Source organism: Propithecus coquereli, unplaced genomic scaffold (assembly GCF_000956105.1).
Source record: "Propithecus coquereli isolate 6110/MARCELLA unplaced genomic scaffold, Pcoq_1.0 Scaffold422, whole genome shotgun sequence".
NCBI lineage: Eukaryota > Metazoa > Chordata > Mammalia > Primates > Indriidae > Propithecus > Propithecus coquereli.
Window position 1 is genome coordinate 471979 of NW_012149975.1, and position 20796 is coordinate 492774.

Sequence of the window (20796 nt, forward strand, 5' to 3'; positions counted from 1 at the left end):
AGCAAATATACTACCCAGAAGCAACAATTTGTTCATTGGATTTAGCTGTGTTTTCTTCTGGAGGAGGGGAGAGCTGCCTTCAATGGGCTGTTTTCTGGCAAGTGACACACTGCAACCCCTCACTGGGTGAGGATTTTGAAAACTTCTTGCTGTTTGGAAATGCGTAGTCCTTGGGCTTGGACAGGGAAATCAATGGCTTTGTTATAGGAGAAGTCCAGACGACTGTCAGCTCTCAGCTGTCAGCTCACTGACCACAACTGCTGTACCTTGTGGTGGCATAAGTTACTCAGCATATAGGTGACCTATATAAACATTGCAGGGTACAAATGTGGGTTTTGACCCATACCTGCTGTCTAGGTCTCTCTTCCCTTTGTGCTTTTAGTAGCTTTTGAAAACCAGCCTGTGGAGGGCTCAGCTGCTGGCAATTTAAAGGTGCCCCTTTAAAAAAGGAAAGCTTGAAAGGCCAATTTATACACTTGAATACATGGCAACCATCTCGGATTCCATTAGGGTTTCAAAAGTAACATAGCACGTGGGCAGTACTTGGCTTTGTATCTCACTCCCAGGGCTGAGACCAGGGCTTCTCTCCATATGTCAGGGGTAGGGAAATCTCTTAATCCAAAGCAGGCCGAAGACTAAGTTGTCTTCATATGTCATTGTATGTCTGGCAATAGGTTGCTCACTAGGGCCATGTCCAGCTTCCAAGTCACTGCTCTAGATCAACGAACAGCCAGCCCACCATCTTTAGTAGTTACCATTTATTGGTATCTCCCCAACTCCTTGTTAACAAAGCTATACTGCTACCATACTCAGAGCCACACTACAGGGTGGAATGTAAACATTCTTTTCCTTCCAGTGCCCATGGTTGAAAGAGACACACATTGCTTAAGCTATTTTCAATCCTTGTGGGAAAATAAGTTGTTGTTTCTACCCAGCAAAGAATGGAAAATTGGAATATATGCATACTTAATTTTTAGCACCTGTTACAGTTCCAAAGTTGCTAGTCATTTTGTTAATTTAGGAACATAAAAATATGATAATGCATAATTTTGTCTGCTCATGCAATGATTATATTTGTTAAATTCAGTTTTACAGCCTGAAGGGTTTATTAGATGTGTTTTTATTCAGCTCTTCAGTGTTTATAGATTGTGTCACAAATGGAGCTACCAGCTGCCAACTGTCTCTTCTCTTTGTCTTTGCTGGTTTATGAGAAGCAGGTTTGCAACTCCACATTCTCTAGCTTTGCCTTCCTCCCTTCCACTATGAGATTTTGAGGCAAAAGGAGCAACAATCACTATGTTTGTAAACTTTCTGAGCATGAAGTTGTTTCCCTTTCAGAAGGCCAGAAGGAGATCCATCTGTCAAGAATCAATACATGTTGTTCCTTCTGTTTGGAAAATAGCAATATTTCCAAGGGCCAAAAATCTTGCTCCTTCCTGTTTGTGAGAGGATTCTGCTCAATTTGTCCTCCCTGGGTGGGAATTATTTAGTGGTATGTTGGAGCTGGCTCACACTCGCTTGGGAGGCTGGGCACGTCTCTTCCCAAACATCACGTTGGTAGCTTCAAACTGGCCATGGCGGCTGTACTTACACCACAAAAATAGGCAAATACTACAGATCAGGGCATTTCCCCCAGAGAACCAGCTGTTAAACATTTTCTAGCACAAAAATGGTTATAGCCATCAGGATTTTACATTCGAAAGCCTCACAATTTAATAGGTTTAAGAAATCATTTGGGGGTTGGGAGATTGAGAAGGCCAAAGAGCAAAATAAAGATGATTTTAGAGCCAGCCTACTCTGTAATGTATATTTCTCAGAACTTTCACATCGAATCCTCATGGTAGTTCTGTGAGGTCAAACATCATTTTGAATATTTTAATTTATTATCATAGAAATTAGTTTAATTTTTTTCTGAAAAAATTTAAAAAGGGAACTTGGGGAAAGCATATGTTTCCTATTACATTGTCATTTTCTATTCTATCTTCAGGTAGAATTGCCAAGTTTTCCCAGCCATGACCCTATATAGATACATCCTAGTAGACAAGAAATTGCCCAAGTCATCCAAAATAGAAATTACTGAAGCAGCAATTATTAAGCAAACATTCCTATGATTTTTCATGGACCTACCCCATGCTCACTTCTGCTTCTAATCATGCATATTTTAGAGTTCACTATTCAGTTATAGATGTGGGGCTGCTTCTGATAAACACAGATGGAATTGAATCTGGCCCTAATAAACAAGTAATTATTGAGTCCCTAATACTAGCTCACTTTTATTGAGCACTTACTACATGGCAGATCCTATGCTAAGCTCTTTACCTATGTTATGTATAATTTACATCAACTCCTATAAGGGTCAGTGTTTAAATTATAGGATGCTCAAGGATGACTCTGCTCAGTGGTCACTATTGAAGGGAAGTGATGAGCTGTGTTGGCATTCTGCTCCCCTCAATGGACTCAGTTGTCTCTCAAGTGTTACTATATACCTTGTACTGTACTAGTTGCTAAGGGGGATGCTAAAAAGGGCCTGTCTACAGCCTTGATGTGGGGGCAGTAGCTAAGACCCAGGGACTATATCTTGTTCCTTTCTCATTGATATGCAGAACATAGTAAATGCTTGACCTTAGCAAAGATTTGTTGAATAGATGAATGAATGAGTGAGCAGACTAGAGAATATTCAGATGCAAAACTTGTGCTGCTAACAGTCAAGTTTTAGGTGTTCAGAGAAAGGAGAGAAGCATGAATTGCACTGACTTTCTAATAGGCAGGCCAAGGACTAATCAGTACACAAATAGGTCATGGCATTTCAGGGCTAGAAGGAACCCTAGTTCAGCATTTCCCAAAGTACGTTTTGACAGAGATTCCACTTACATGCATTGGAGACAATATTGTTGACAGTTTCTTGGAACTTTATGATACACACAAGCATTTTGAAGTTTCAGAAAAGTCTTATTGGAAAGCAGATCATGAAACTTTGTCTAATCCAGCATTTTCCAGATTGACTGGACTGCAGATCCCTTTTTCATGCAACAAACCTTGTAAGCATCCTTCTGAACATACTTTGGGAGATGCTAATCAGGTGTAATCCCGTCATTTTCCTGTTGAGCCCCAGAGAGGTTGAGTGACTTACCCATGGTCACAGAGCTACTTGATAGCAGATTCAAGCCTAGGATTCCAGAATTCTCTGACTCTTCGGTGGTGTTTTCCATCTCACCATCTAGCCTTTCGTAATGGCTGCTGCATTGGCAACTCCCTTGGCTGGGCCCTTCACTGCCAGCCGAGCATTGCTGAGCAGGCGAGCCTTCTGGAGACCAGACAGTTGAGAACTGGAATGCAACACCTGAGTTGGTAACTTATTGCATGTGAAATCGATAAGAGCTAATTCTTTCCCTCCGAAGAATGCAGCATGAGTCCGCCACCCCATTCTCCTCTTCTACTGAGCCCCAATAAAGACGTATGTGCTTATTAGGAAACTAAAGAAGGCAGAAACAGAGCCTTAGGAGCATTTAAAGCTCATATTCCTCACTGGTGCCCCGGTAATTATTATAGATAGGGCAAACTTTCATTTACTTGCATGTGCAGAGGACAGCAACCCTGTAGATAATCCAAACCAATTGGCAATAGTTGAAGAACACACACAGAATTCATCACACACACACACACACACACACACACACACACACACATCTTGAAAAGCCCTTTGCTATCTGATTTTGACATGCCTTTTGCACAGGCAGATTCTTTACCTGGGCAGCCCTTTCTTCTTTCCGATTCCCAGCCCTCTCTCTTGCTCATAAATTCTGTCCTCAAGGGAGTGTTCCCTGACTGCAGCGACCACCTGCACTCACTCTTTGGGTTTGCATCCTTTCAGCGTGCAGGCTGGGAAGTATCAACTCCCACTTGGACTTGGATTTCTGCAGTGCTTTTCACATGTGGAAGCTTGGTTCTCCCACTGTGTTGCAATGACTCCAGCCCCCAGGATGAGGTCAGGGGAGAACCAAGTGCTTACATTGGCTCAATAATTGCTTCATAGGAATGAACTTCTTAGGACAAGGAAAGAGGTGTGTATGTTGATAGTTGAAATTGAGAGGCAAACGAATGCCTAGTGAGTTCGGCCTGAATAGAGGCTGCCCAAAGATCACAAGCTGTGGCCTGGGCTTCTGCTTTCACCAGCAACTCAGACCTTTTGTTATTGAGTGACTAAGAGGGGAACAAACCAAATGGATGGTGCTGTGGGGGTGAGGGCCAGGTTCTGCAGGGCACCCGGTATCACAGTGCTCGTTCCTGCCATGAAGGCTCTGTATCCTTTCCTGTCTTCCCTTCTACCATCACACTCTGCCTCACTTTCATTTCTCACCTCCAGGAAAGAAGAAATTCAAATTTAAATCCTTCAAGAGCTTTTTTGGAAAGAAGAAGAAAAAAGAGCCTGAAGATGCCCAGGGAGGCACAATGCTAAAGCCAAGCTTGTCCAGCAGCAACATTAGCATCTCTTCTCTGAAGCCAGTTCCGGAAGATCAGCAAGAAACTGAGCCTAGGTAAGCTCTGATGGGGTGGAGGGGGATGGGGACAGGGCAAGGGGAAGGCAGCTAGACCTAGGTCCCCCTTTGGCAGCCAAATCACCAATGGACCTTTGATCCCAGGGACTCTTGACTTCCCTGCCTGTGGGGGCTGGGCTGGTAGCCACTGCCAATGCAGCCGTGTCCAGGGGCCTTTTTCTGTGTATATATGTGTGTTTGTTGTCTGGGCTGCACAGTTCAGTGGGTTGGAGCATGGCAAATGCACACCCCATTCCCCAAGAGCACTAGGTAAGAGGGCCCAGATAGATCAGAGAAACCCTTCCTGTCACAGCTAAAATAACTTAAGATGTGGGGCCTACGGCTAATGAAAAGTTGGACGCTTGTTTCATATGGTAAGAAGGGCCTGTGTCATTCAGGAGGCTTGGTCTGATTTGCTTGCCTGGCTATCAGACTGCAGATCTGGCCAAGGGGAGCCAGATCTCATAATGAATGATTAAAGCTTCAGATAGTAGAGCCATCTAGCTGGGGGTGGAGTGGGGCAGGACGTAAGCATGAAATCACTGTGTTGCTATAAAAACACACAAGCAAGCAAGCAACCCAAATCCCTTTCTCCCTCCACCCCAGGAGACTGGGGGAAATGCTAGAGCTGGTTACAGAAGGGACGGGGAAGACTGTTTCCAGCCCCCACTGGACACAAATTTTCATCAGCAGTGCCCCAATTTCCACATTCTCTTGTGCTATCTGGACACCCAATACCCCCAGCTGTCCCCAGGTCAGTCAGATCACCTTCTGTGGAATTCTACCTGGGCCTGTTCTCCTGGCCTTAAACTGCAGACTTATCTGGACTCCCATAGAGCTCACCCATGCTGCTACCCATTCCCTCAAGTCTTTGCCTGGTGGGAATGGGACAGTTAGCTGACATGTTATGCTGTCCCCAATACCTCCCCACAATACTCCCTGTAACAGAATGGCCTGATAGTTATCACATATGGCTCCTTAAGGACAACCTTAATGAGTGTGTTCAGTGTGAGGAATTTCAGATAGCCTTGCTGGGGTGGAGGGAAGATGGTTTTGGACCATTATAACCCATTGCCTTAGAGTTCTAAGTAAGACTAAGACTAGCGCTGTTAAAAACCAGGGGGAAGGAGTGTTTGGATTTATGCTGCATTTTCTCTACAATTTGGCAAGGCCCATCTCTACTACAGTTCTACAGTTCTACATTTCCCTCTTTCCCTCTCTTGTTCCTCCCCCTCCACAATAGTCCATTTACTCTGATATATTCTCCATACTAAGAAATGTGTGTGCCTGCTCACCTGGCAGAGAGCAGGGGTGGGAGGAGGTCTTTTTTTTGCAAGGAGCATAGATTAATTGAAAGAATGTATCTTAGGGGGTCTGAAGATCACCCTTTGAGGATGTCACTGAGGAGTTAGGAAAGGAGATCAGCTTTTTTCATCCACTGAAGCAATCAATCATAACCAAACTGATAGCCAGCCTTCCCCTTGCCTGTACAATGGGACCAGTATCTGTTCCCACGACTGTATTAAGCTGTATCTGATGAACAGACAAATCCCATTCCTTCATTTGATTTCTTAATGGGTACTGTTGTAATGTACTTTATTGTCCTTAAGGCTGAGCTTTTGTTTGGAGTTTTTGGATTTTTTTTTTTTAATTTTTGCCTCCAGGGAGCAAATCAATGAGAGTTAGATACGTTCAGTGGACAAGAATTTTGATTTCTGGCAAAGTTGGCCACAACTGGTGCTAATGTAATCCTTTGATCAGGGAAGGGTTGGCACTATAGAGCCAATTCAGCTGTTCTCTGGCTGATGCACAGTGTGGCAATGAGGGAGATTTCTAAGCCCACTCATAGCCCAATGTTTCCTCTTAGTTTTTCTGTGCAAAGCAGGGGAGGCAAGGTAGTCCCAGATGCTACACTGGTTCCAAGCATGGTTTGAGCCAGCAGGTCAGAGAGCAGCAAAGAATGAAAATGTGTGTGTGTGCATAATGAGCATATGTGTGTACATAAAAATGTCTGGAAACATTGCTCTCTCAAAGCTGGGTCAATCATTTATGCCCATTAAGTGTTTATATAGAGAATTGCATTACGTTTCTGCTGGACTGCTGTTTTATTAATAGTAAAGCAGTGTGTTGCCTTCACCACCAGGGCCACCTGGATAGCAGAGTTTTATAGGGAAAAGGTAGGTAGGAGTTTAGTATAAAGTAGCAGATATCTGCCTCCTCTCCTCTCTTGCTGGTCACAGCCACCTTAGAGTGGTTCCATTTTATTCCTCATAACATGAGATTGTCCTTGGAGTGTGTCATGATCGAATACACCCATGCACAGGTCCTGCAGCCAGACATGCTCATAATGACGGAGCAGGCTCTAGCCCTACAATGCCCAAGCTGCTACTCTAGTTACCATTTAAAGATTGTTTTTTAAAGTGCCAACATGTATGTATTGTTTTGTAATAAAGGTAATATGTGCAAAAAAAGTATTTAAAAATTTAAAACTTTATTTCATCTAATTTTAGAACATTTCCATCCATCCCTAAAAGAAACACTGTACCCATTATCAGTCAATCTCCGTTCCCCTCTACCTGCTAAGTAACCACCAATCTACTTTCTGCCTCCATAAATTTGCTTATTCTGGACATTTCATGTAAGTAGAATCATACAAAAGTCATGCTTGTTTCATTTAGCATGTGTTGAGGGGTCATCCATGTAGTAGCATGTATCAGCTTGCTGGCCCTTTATTTTTCTTTCTCTCTTTCTTTTTCTGTCCTTCCTTTTCTTCTTTCATGTTTAATCACATCTTTTATATACACATTTTTTCCTACCTAATAGGAATAGCTTTATAATTTTGTATCTTTATGTTTTTATATAACAGCTTTATTGAAATTTAATTTACATACTATAAAATTCTACCTTTTAGGGTATGCAGCCATCACTATTACCCAATTCTAGAACATTTCATAACCCTAAAAAGAAACCCTGTACTCATCATCAGTCATTCTCCATTTCTCCCCTCCTCTCGCCCACCACTAATCTGCTTTCTGTCTCTGTGGATTTGCTTATTGTGGACATTTCACATAAATGGAATCATACAATATGTGGCCTTTTTTGACTGGCTTCTTTCACTTAGCAAGTTTTCAAGGGTCATCCATGTGAAATCATGCATCAAGCACTCCATTTCTTTTTTGGTAACAGCTTTATTGAGATATAATTCATATACAATATAATTCACCCATTTGAATTGTACAATTCAATGGGTTTTTTAAATATATATATCCACAATGTTGTGAAACCATCACCACAATTTGAGAACATTTTCATCACTGTATCCATTGAACAGTGCTCCCTATTAACCTCTCCTTTCAGCCCTTGGAAACCATTAATCTGCTTTCTGTCTTTATGGATTTACCTATTCTGGACATTTCGTATAAATAGAATGTGATCTTTTGTGACTGGCATCTTTCACTTAGCAGAATGTTTTCAAGGTTCATCCATATTGTAACATATTTCAGAACTTCCTTTTTTCTACTGAATGGTGTTCCATTGCATGAACATACCACATTTTATCCATTCATCAATTGATCGATATTTGGGTTGTTTCTACCTTTTGGCTATTATAAATAATGCAGCTATGAACATTTGTGTACAAATTTTTTGGTGGATATGTTTTTGTTTCTCTTGAGTGTATACCTAGGAGTGGAATTGCTGAGTCAAATGGTGATTATATATTTAACCTTTTGAGAAACCTCCAGACTGTTTTCCAAAGTGGCTATACCATTTTACATTCCTGCCAGCAGGGTATGAGTATTCCAATTTCTCCACAACCTTGCCAACACTTGTTATTATCTGAATCTTTGATTCTAGCCACTCTAGTAGGTGTGAAATGGCATCTCATTATGGTTTTGATTTGTATTTCCCTGCTTACTAACGATGTTGGGGATATTTTTCACGTGCTTGTTGGCCATTTGCATATCTTCTTTGGAGCAATGTCTATTCAGATCCTTTGTTCATTTTTAATTGGGTTATTTATCTTTTTATTATTGAATTCAATAATATGAGTTCTTAATGGTAAGAATTCTTTATATAGTTTAGATACAAGTCCCTTATCACATATATAATTTGCAAATATATACTCCCATTATGTAGGTTGATTTTTCATTTTCTTGCTAGTAACCTTTGAAGCACAACTGTTTTTAATTATGATGAAATTCATTTATCTATTTTTTTCTTTTGTTGCTTGAGCTTTTGGTGTCATATCTAAGAATTCATTGCCAAATCCAGATTTTTGAAGATTTATCCCTATGTCTTCTCCTGAGTTTTATAGTTTTAGCTTTTATATTTAGGTCTTTGATCTGTTTTGAGTTAATTTTTATTTATAGTATGAGATAGGGTCCAACTTCATTCTTTTGTGTGTGGATACTCAGTTACCCCAGCACCATTTGTTGAAAAGATGATCCTTTCCCCATTGAATGGTCTTGGCATCCTTGTTGCAAAACAGCTAACCATAGATTTATGGATTTATTTCTGGACTCTCAACTCTATTCCACTGATCTATGTTTATCTTTATGCCAGTGCAACACCATCTTAATTAATGTAGTTTTGTAGTAAGCTTTGAAATCAGGAAGTATGAGTTTTCCAAGTATGTTTTTTTTTTCAAGATTGTTTCGGCTGTTTGTGGTTCTTTGCATTTCATTATGAATTTTAAGATTACCTTGTCCATTTTTGTGGGAAAAAGGCAGCTAGAATCTCAATAGGGATAACATTAATTCTGTAGACCACTTTGTGGAGTTTTATTATCTTGACAAGATTAAGTCTTCCAATTCATGAAAATGGGATGTCCTTCCATTTAGTTAGGCTATCTTTAATTTTTTTGGTAGTATTTTATAGTTTTCAAAGTATAAGTTTTATACATCTTTTGTTAAATTTATTCCTTATTATTTTTGTTGCTATTGTAAAAGAAGTATTTTCTTAATTTCATTTTCAGGTCATTCATTGCAAGTGTATAGTATCCTTCAACTTTGATGAATTCATTTATTAGTTCTCATAGTTTTTAGTGGATTCCTTAGGAGTTTTGTATACAAAATCATGTCATTTGTGAATAGATATAATTTCTCTTCTTCCTTTGCATTCCAGATGTCTTTTACTTCATTTTCTTACCTAATCTATCTCTCTGGCTATAATATCCAATTCAATGTTGAATAGAAACGGTAATATCAAAGAGCTAAAAATAGAAATACCATTCGATCCAGCAATGGCACTATTAGGCATCTGCCCAAAAGAGCACAAAACATTCTATGATAAAGACATCTGCACCCGAATGTTTATGGCAGCACAATTCACTATTGCAAGGATGTGGAAACAACCCAAGTGCCCGTCAATCCATGAGTGGATTATTAAAATTTGGTATATGTATACAATGGAATATTACTGAATCATAAGAAACGACAGTGATCTAGAACCTCTTATACTTTCCTGGATTAAACTTAAGCCCATTATCCAAAGTGAGGCACCACAAGAGCGGAAGAATGGGCTCCATTTGTACTCGCCATCAAATTGGTACTAACTGATCAACACTAGGGCGATCACATGGCAGTAATACTCTCCAGGGATTAGGGAGATGGGGGGGATAAACCCGCAACTAAAGGACACGGGGAGCATAGTAGGGGGGAAGGGCATGCCTTTAACCCTCGCTTGGGGGAGGCAAAGACATAAAGTGTAACCATAATGTTTGTACCCTCATAATACCCTGAAATTAAAAAAAAAAAAAGAAATGGTAAGAGCAGTCATGCTTATCTTGTTCCTGATCTTAGGGGGAAAGCATCCAGTCTTTCACCATTAATATGATAGTAGCTGTGAGTTTGTCACAGATGCCTTCTATCAAGGTTGAGTGCATTTATCCTGAAAGGGTGTTGGATTTTACAAATGTTTTTGCTACATCTATTGAAATGGTCATATGGTTTTTGCTTTATTCTATTGACATAGTCTATTACATTCATTGATTTTCATATGTTAAACTAACCTTGCATTCCTTACAAATCCTACTTTGTCGTATAATTCTTTTTACATGCTGCTGGGTTCAGTTTGCTAGTATTTTATTGAGGATTTTTAAATTTATATTTGTAAGAGCTATTGGACTGTAGTTTTCTCTTCTTGTGATGTCTTTGGTTGAAATTTTTAAAAGGTAAAATACATTACCGTATCCCCAAAGGAGTCTTTCATGCCTTTAGCCCTTCACTGCTTTCTAACTTTCCCCTGATTTGTATTAACACATAATTTTCATCAACCTGTCTCCATTCCTAATCAGAAGATATTTTCATCTGGGGTTAGCAAGCTGGAGGATGGAGGGGCAGGTAGTATACAAGATGACTTTGAAAATAGGATAGATGTCTCACAAAGCCCTTGTGTGAAAGAGAAGACCTGGTGAATGAAAGCCTCCTACATCTGGGCAGGTCTTTGATATTTTAAAACAAATCAAAACAAAAACACAAAGGGACAAATTTGAGTGTGGAAGATCTTTTATAATTCTCACCATAATAATAGTAAGACTCAGGCAGGGCCTTCCCTCCCATTCCCCAGGGTTGCCACTATTGGATTAAACAGGTGAATTGTATGGTATGTAAACTGTATCTCGATAAGAATGTTATATGAAAAAATATATGTTCATAATTTTAAAAATTAAAATTATATAGAAGTACATAAAGTAGAAAATGAAAATCCCCTTCCTGTCCCTAGTGTCATTCCTCAGAGGGAACCACCACTAACAATTTGGTGGATATCCTTCCAGACTTTTTTCTTTGAGCATAAACTGTATATGTATGTAATACATAATACATGATATATGTGTGCATATATTAAATGGGACCATACTATTCTTTATTTTTTCACTTAATATCTCATGAACAGCTTTCTGTGTCAGCACGTATGCATCACCACCCTCCTTCTGAGGTATCTATGATAGACCACATTATGAGTATATATTTGTCTTCAATTCCTATGGCCCTTGGGCTGCTTTTACAAGATCTTTCCTTTCTGTTTAGGCCCAAGAGCGGCATGGGGAACAAAGCCCTATCCCATGATAGCATCTTCATGTTGGAATCTGAGCCTGAAAGATCAACAAGTATGACCTTTCCCTCTACAGAGCCCCAGAGAGGCAGAACTCTGCAGGTAATAGGGGGCTTGAGCATCAATGCTTAATTGGACTATTCTTCTATTCCCTACTCCAACCCTGCTGAAAAAAATGGAAGAGGAATTTGGCCCTGCTTCTCAGCTAATTCTACCCCACAGGGATGTTGTAAGCATTGAATGAGAGAACGTATAGATATATGACATGCCTACCTATTGCCCGGCACACAGTGTTGGCCAGTATTACCATATTCCCTTCTCTTAACACACCTCAAGAATACTTGAATTACTTTGACAATGACATTCCATTGTTTATGTGCTGGTATACCAACTCCCAAGATTTTCCCTCTCTTCCATAGAGATCTCACGTTTCCAGAACCCTGCCTAGAACTGGGAGCAGTAATATGCGTGGAGTTGTGTCTGAGGCCATGTTTGGAGTCGTGCCAAGAAGTGAAGTCTGGACTGATGATTCCAGGGTCACTGAGGTAAAAGAGCGGAATTGTTCAGAGCTGAGTCAGACAGACATCTATGCTTGAAATCTTGCTCTGCTACTTACTGGCTGTGTGACCCTGGGCTAGTTGCTTAACCTCTCTGAGCCTTCTTTTCCTCTTCTACAGTGGGTATAATATTAATATCTACCTTAAAGGGTTGCTTATGAGGATTGAATAAAGATTCAGAGAGATTAAAGAAATTGCTCAAGCTCAACCAGATAGTAAGTTATAGACTTGGAAATCTGATCCAGATGTGTTGACCTCAAAACCCATGGTCTTTCCATTACCCCAGTCTTTAAGATGCTCAACCTCTTTGTATCTGCCAGGACAGGGAGAAGGGTACACCTTAGCCCCCATAAAATGCAGCATATACATAGGACAGTCTCTTACTTCCTGCTATTCCTAAACTTATGGGAGGTATCCATTGCTCAGTCAGACTCTTCTAGAGCTCTGATCCAGAAGTGCTCTGAGGGGAGCTGGAGATACCACCAGCCAGATAGTACATTCCCATCAGTAGTGCCTTCAATCTTAACAGCTGCCTCCCTCCTCTTAGCCTGTGGGTGGGATTATGCCCATAGGTCCTTATGTAAATGGGAAGTCCACATAAGGAGGAGACCCTTTTCCACTGGAGAGCTGATTATTTTGCATTTGGCAAAAGGTAAGAGGTACTTGTTTCTGACGTGTCTGCCTAGGAGCCAACATCTCTCACTCTGATTTCCATTCTGCTGGGTCCATTAGCCATGAAGGGTGGAGGAGAAAACACCAAGATAGTCACCAGCGGTGCTGACCCTATGGTTGTAAAGCAGCCCCTAGGGTCAGCAGACTGTTGCCCTCTTGCACGACAGCAGGCAAAGTCACTTCTGTGAACTTTTCAGTCTTCAATTTTAAACACCAATGCCAGCTTTCACTTGCCTCCATAGCTACACTCCCTGCCAACTCATGACTGTGACCGAGTGCCACAGGGTTATTTCTTACATCTGGAAAGACGAAACCTACTTTCAGGACTCCTCCCTCTTTGCTGTCTCTCTTAGTGCCAGCAACACAGAGACTTACAGCAGAGATATTCCATTTTTAAAAAAATATTAGTTTTTGTGAAAATTAAAGGAAAATATTCTAGGGGCATTGCTTCTCACAATGAAGGAGGTAAGGAAAGCCACAATAGCCCGAACGCAAGTTTTCGTAAGTGTTTGGTTTGGCCCTACCCCTCACACCTTTGGCCTGATTCCTTAGTCCTTACCCTGGAAAACAGCACTGAAGACAGCATAGGGTGTTAATAGGAATTGAGTCATCAACAACCAGATTGACCTGTGCATGGGAAATTTCCCCTGAGTACCAAGGTGACAATTCTGAATGTCAGGGTAGTTGATAGCATTAAGTCAAAGGTCCTTACACTCAGTGCTACCTAGAAGCTAGGGCAAGTATGAACTTGGCCAGTGGCTAGGTCTTTTGAAGGGGCAGGATTCTAATGGATTAAGTGACAGCTAGGAGATTGTGAGAGGAAATCCAGGTATATAGTTGTGTCAATACTGAGACTGAGCCAATTTTATTCCCTGGCAGATTTTTCACCTGGTGTCTTATCTGAAGTGTTAGAAATGTGGGTGCCTAGATTACTTTCCAAGACATTTTGTGTTCTTTTTATTTGACCACAAATATTTAAGATGTGACAGCAGATTATTAGCATCTTCTTGTTGTTGAATCAAGTTGAATTCAGTCATTTAAGAAACTGAAACTACAGTTTTGCTTACTGCTCACAGGCCTAACTGTCCCTCTGTGGCCCTTCTTAAAGGAGCAGGTACACCATCTGTTCTGGTTATTGCCTTGTATTTCCTGAACTTGGCCTTCAGTATGGGACCTCCCCTTCCTGGGAGACAGGCGTGTACAGTGGTTAAGAACATGGGCCATCAAGCTGGACAGACCTTTCAAATGCTTGCTCTGCCACCGGCAGAATTAGGGCCAGTTACATCATCTCTCAAACTTTGTTTTCTTCATCTGTAAAATGGAGACCACAATAGCAAATGTTTCAAAGAATTGTTGTGTGGTTTAAATGAGATACATCTATGGAGAGCACTCCCTACCTGGCACATTGTAAGACCTCAGTAAATGTTAGCTGCCATTATTATAATTATTATTAGAGCTGGGCTTGGGGATAGTTGATCTGGCCTCTTCCTGAAAGCCTCCAATGGGGCCTGGTAATTATAAGAGGATGCTGGAGACCCTGGCCAGGAGGACACCAGGAGAAAAAGCTTGGCAAGCCTGCATTGTGGCCCCTTCCTTTGGTTAAAGTGCCTGAAGGCTATCTGTCTTGAGCTGAGCAGGTCCTAGATGAGATTGGGCACATTCAGGGGGGTATGGCCATGGACTGAGCAGGGCCTATGATAGAAGCAAGCATGTCAGCTCCATGACAGTAAGTACTTTGTTTTGTTCATCGCTGTAGGCCCAGTTCCTGTAATGGGATGTAATTGATTGTAGATGCATAACCAGTATTTGTTAAAGTTAAAATAAAGAATTCTGATCCATATTAAGAGGACCATGGCACGGACCAGTGTCTCAAAGTCAAGTGTACCATGTTCTTAAAACTAGAATTAACTAAATTAGTCTGCTGAACCCCAAGGAAAACCCAAATGATCAATTTTATCCATTTAGGAAACCAGGACTAGTTCTGTAGATTTTCTTAAAAATCCCAGAAAATTGATCTTGACCAGATTAAGATAAGAAAACAACACAGACAAGATCTAATCCAGACAATCCCTGGAATAATAGGAGCAAAGATTGTAGTTTGGATGACAATTCCAGATCATAACACAAAGATTCACCTCTACATGAATTGGACTTCCAAAGACATGGACAGAATTAAAACAAAGATCAGAATTAAACAAAATTTGTTTCATAGCTAGCATCAGTAGGGAAATAACACCAGGGTTCTGATTTTGCTCAAACAAGCAATTTGAAGTTTCTGTCTGTGTTTGGGGATTGACAAAAGCATGCAGCAACCAATCAAGGCTATTAATCTTTGGTTTGAGTAGGTACTGAAAGTGAAGACAGGGAGGTAGGAGATTCTTTCCTGGGCCTGTTTTTCTCACTTTTGGTTCTTAGTCTTTCAACCATCAAGGAACAAGAGAACACAAGCAACTTGGGAGAAAGCACATAGGTTTTAACTTGTTTCTTCTATCCTCCCCTTTGACAGATCCTACCATTTCTCCCATGCCAACCCAGTATCAGCCTATCTCTTATCCAATCTGACACAATTTATAAGGACCTGGTAGAAATCCCTATTGATGATGAGTCCCTAAGAGCCCACAAAAGAAGGCTTTGCCACACAAGATCTTAACAGCAAAGAAGGTATTAGCTCCTAAGGGCTAGTTGAAGGGGGTGTTGAAGATCAGAGGCATGATTTCTTCTTACATTCCCTTTTCTCCTGCTGTAGCTCAACACTAGAGGGGTATTTGGGGAAGGAGTTGACATTCTTGGCATGGTGGTTCACATTTTTCATCCAATTCTACAAGCCAAATAATTACCATTTTAATTCATAAGCAATGGAAGATAGTATTTTAGAAAAAAAAATATTTTCCAGATGTTTTGAGTTATTTCATGAAGATAAAAATATAGATTTTTACTGAAGCAAAGCTTCTACACTTTGAAATAAAAAAATCTCAAAGGTTAGGGCATATAGTATTATTTGATAGACACATATCCATGTGAAAAATCAGTTGACATGTGAGAGGGTATGTGTGTGTGTATTTCATATATCTAGGTTTGTCAACCAAATAATATCCATCAACAATTGGTAAATTAGTAGATTATGCCCATATCAGCACTTTCATTCTCAAACTAATGTGTATTTTATTTAATTGGTTGTTATTGAACTTGAAAGGGCTCTTAGAGTGAAGTAGAGTTTGGAACAATTAACCTTTCGAACTAAAATAAATAGAAACATAATTTATATTGAAGATAATTGACCAGTCAGAACAAAACCCTGTTTTGATGTTAAAACATCCTATAAAGGGAAGCAGCCTTCAGTTGGATATGCCAACAAAAATACAATTAGGTTAGGACCAAGTTAAAGCACAGGCTGGTAGTACCTGGATGGATGCTCCTTGATTTAAGGATTTGGGCTATGACTACATTTTCTGCAAAATGCTACTAAATCAGATGAATTGGGATGGATAGTCTGAATTGGTAGAAGGATCGAATTAGATAACATTTTTTATTGTGGTAAAATAGAGGTAACATAAAATTTATCATCTTATTAACCATTTTAAAGTGTACAATTCAGTGGCATTATGTACGTTCACAATGTTATGCAACCATCACCAGTATCTAGTTTCAGAACTTGTTGGGTTCTCCCAAATGGAAACCCAGTGCCTATTAGGCAGTCATTCACCATTCCTATCTCCCATCAGCCCCTGACAACTGCTAATCTGCTTTCGGTTTCTGTATTTGCCTATTGTGGATATTTCATATAAATGGAATCATACAATATGTGGTCTTTGTGTCTGGCTTCTTTCACTTAGCGTAATGTTTTTGAGGTTCATCCATATTGTAGCATGTATCAGTACTTCATTTCTATTTATGGCTGAATAATACTCCATTGTATGGATGTACCACATTTTGTTTAGCCATTGATTCATTGACAGACATTTGTGTCCTATCTACCTTTTGGCTATTGTGAATAGTGCTATTATCAACATTCAAGTACAAGTTTTTGTTTGAACACTATTTTTACTTCTCCAGGGTTTATACCTTGGGGTGGAATTGCTGAGTCATGTGGTAATTCTATGTTTAACTTTTTGAGGAACTGCCAAACTGTTTTCTCCAGCAGCTACACCACTTTACATTACATTCCCACCAGTAGTGTATGAGGGTTCCAATCCCTCCACATCCTGGCAACCCTTGTTATTTTCCTTTTTAAAAAAAGTTATGGTCATGCTAGTTGGTGTGAAGTAGTATCTCATTGTGAGTTTGATATGCATTTCCCTATCAAATGATGTTAAGCGTCTTTTCATGTGCTTGTTAGCCATTTGTGTATCTTCTTTGGAGAAGTGTCTATTCAAGTCCTTTGCCCATTTATTAATTAGGTGTTTGTCTTTTTGTTGTTGAGTTGTAAGAGGTTTTTATATATTTAGGATACTAGACCCTTATAGGATATATGATTTGTAAATATTTTCCCCCATTCTATGAGTTGTCTTTTGATAGTATCCTTTGATGAATAACTTTTTAAAAAAATTTGATGAAGTCCAGTTTGTCCATTTTTTCTTTTGGTATTTGTGCTTTTGATGTCATATCTAATTGGCAAATCTAAGATCATGAAGATTTAATTCTACATTTTCTTCTAAATGTTTTAGAGTTTTAGCTCTTATATTTAGTCCTTTGGTCCATTTTGAGTTAATTTTTGTATGTGATGTGAGATAAGGGTCCAACTTCATTCTTTTGCATATGGATACAGTTGTCCTGGTACCATTTGTTGAAAGGACTATTCTTTTTCCATTGAATTATCTTAGCACTCTTGTTGAAAATCAGTTGGCCATAGACAAAGGGGTTTATTTCTGTACTCTTAATTCTATTCCATTGATTTATATGCCTATCCTAATATCAGTACTATGCTGTTTTGGTTACTGTAGTTTTATAAGTTTTGAAATTGGGAAGTGTGAGATCTCCAATTTTGTTCTTCTTTTTCAAGATGTTTTGGCTATTCAAGGTCCCTTGCAATTCTGTACAAATTTTACGGTAAATTTTTCCATATTTTCAAAAAGGCCCCTGGGGATTTTGATAGGGATTACATTGAATTTGTAAATCACTTTGAGGAGTATACCACCTTAACATTAATTTTTTAAATCCATGAACACAAGATGTCTTTCCATTTTTTGAGGTCTTTTTAAGTTCCTGTCAGCAATTTTGTGTAGTTTACAGTATACAAGTCTTGCACCTCCTTGGTTTAATTTTTCTTAAGTATTTTATTATTTTTCTGCTATTGTAAATAGAAATGCTTTCTTAATTTCCTTGTGGGGTTGTTTATTTTGGTGTATAGAAATACAATGGGTTTTTGTGTGTTGGTCATATGTCCTTCAACTTTTATGAATTCATTTATTAGCTCTAATAGATTTATGGGGATTCTTTAAAATTTTCTCTATATAAGATTGTATCATTTGTGATTAGAGATAGTTTTACTTGTTGCTTTACAATGTGGATGCCTTTTGTTTCTTCTTTTTTCTTTTGTTTCTTTTTCTTGCCTAATTGGTCTGGCTAGAACTTCTAGTAGAATATTAAGTAGAAGTGGTGAAAACAGACATCCTCATGTTGTTCCTGATCTTGGGGGAAGCTTTCAGTCTTTTGCCATTAAGATCATGTTAGCCGTGGATTTTTCATACATACATTCTATCCCTAGTTTGTTAAGTGCTTTTTTTTTTTTTTACCACGAAAGGGTATTGGACTTCATCAAATGCTTTTTCTGCATAAATTGGGAATATCATGTAATATTTATCCTTTATTCTATTAATATGCTATATTACATTGAATGATTTTCATATGCTGAGCCCTCCTGGCAATCCTGGGAAAAATCCCAATTTGATATGATGTATAATTACCTTAATATGCTATTAGATGTGGTTTGCTAGTATTTTTGCATGTGTATTCATAAGGATATTGTCCTATAGCATTTTTTTCTTGTGATCCCTTTACCTGGCTTTGGTATCATGTTAATGCTGGCCTCATAGAATCAGTCAGGAAGTGTTCCTTCTTCTATTTTTTTGGAAATGTCTATGAAGGATTGTTATTAATTCTTCTCTAAAAGTCTGGTAGAATTCATCAGTGAAGCCATTTGGTCCTGATTTTTTTCTTTGTTGAGAGGTTTTGATACTGATTCAATCTCTTTACTTGTTATAGTTTTATTCAAATATTCTATTTCTTCTTGAATCAGTTTTGGTAATTTGGGTATTTCTGGGAATTTATCTATTGCATCTAGATTATCTAATTTGTTGGCATATAATTATTTATAGTACTGTCCTATAATCATTTGTATTTCTGTATGGTAATATAATGTTCCCACTTTCATTTCTAATTTTAGTAATTTGTATCTTGTCTTTTTTCTTAGTCAGTCTAGATAAAGGTTTGTCAATTTTGTTGATGTTTTCAAAGAACCAATTTTTGGTTTTGTTGCTTTTCTCTGTTGTTTTTCTGTTTCCCATTTCGTTTATTTCTGTTCTAATCTCTATTATTTCCTTTCTTATGCTAGCTTTGGGTTTCATTTGCTTTTCCTTTTCTAGTTCCTTAAGGTAGAGAGTTCAGTTATTGATTTGAGGTCTTTGATCTATTTTAACATAGACATATACAGACATATATTTCTCTTTGAGGATTGCTTTTGCTATCCTATAAGTTTTGTTATATTTTGTTTTAGTTTTCATTCATGTCAAAGTATTTTCTAACTTTCCTTTTGATTTCTTCTTTGACCCATTGGTTCTTAAGGGTGTGCTATTTAATGTTCACCAATTTGTGAATTTTCCAGTTTTTCCTCTGTTACTGATTTCTAGTTTCATTGTGATGAGAGAAGATACTTTATATTATTTCAGTCTTTTTAAATTTATTAAGACTTATTTTTTGGCCTAACATATGGTTTATTCAGGAGAATGTTCCGTGTGCACTCCAGAATAATGTATATTCTGCAGTTGGATGGAGTGTTCCGTGTATGTCTGTTAGGTCTACTCAGTTTATAGTATTGTTTCAAGTCCTCTATTTCTTTACTGACATTCTGTCTAGTTGTTTATTCATTATTGAAAATGGGGTACTGAATTCTCCAAGTATTATCATAGAATTGCCTATTTCCCCCTTCAGGTCTGTCAATTTTTGTTTCTTGTTTTGGGAGGTAGGTCTGTGGTTAGATATGTATATGCTTATGATTGTTATATATTCCTGATACAGTGACTCTTCTATCAATATATAATGTACATCTCTGTCTCCTGTAACAATTTTTGACTCAAAAAGTCTATTTTGGCTGGATGTAGTAGCTCATGCCTATGATCCCAGCACTTTGGGAGGCCAAGGCAGGAGGATTGCTTGAGGCTGGGAGTCCAAGACCAGCCTCTGCAACAAAGAGAGACCCCATCTCTACAAAATTAAAAAAAATAGCTGAGCATGGTGGTGTGCACCTGTAGTCCCAGCTACTGGGGAGGCTGAGGCTGGAGGATTGCTTGAGCCCAGGAGTTTGAGGCTGCGGTGAGCTATGATCACACCACTGCACTCTACCTTGGGCCACAGAGTGAGATCCTGTCTCAAAAAAAAAAGTCTATTTTGTTTATTATTAGTATAGCCACCCCAGCTCTCTTTTGCTTACTATTTTCCTGGACTATCTTTTACTGTCCTTTCACTTTCAATCTATTTATGTCTTTGGATCTCAAGTGAGTGTTTTGTAGACAGCATATAGCTGGATCATACTTTTTTATTAATCATGCCAATCTCTGCCTTTTAATTGAAGAGTTTAATTCCCTTATATTCATGGTTATTACTAATAAGAAAATATTTCTGCCATTTTGCTCTTTTTTCCTGTATATCTTACACAATTTTTGTTCCTTAGCTCCTTCATTACTACCTTCTTTTGGGTTTAATTGATTTTTTTTAGCATACTGTTCTCATTCCCTTATTTTCTTTTCTGTACATTTAAAAATTAT

At 38.9% G+C, this 20796-nt stretch overlaps 1 protein-coding gene across 1 annotated transcript in view; it reads left to right on the plus strand.

The window, feature by feature from the left end:
- The window catches only part of KIAA1210 (KIAA1210 ortholog), a 63612-nt gene that overhangs the window by 22511 nt on the left and 20305 nt on the right, over nucleotides 1-20796 (plus strand). The window contains 5 exon segments of the mRNA XM_012653523.1: nucleotides 4364-4535; nucleotides 11564-11690; nucleotides 12008-12133; nucleotides 15324-15420; nucleotides 15423-15478. Of these exon segments, the coding sequence (XP_012508977.1) occupies nucleotides 4364-4535; nucleotides 11564-11690; nucleotides 12008-12133; nucleotides 15324-15420; nucleotides 15423-15478 (578 nt within the window).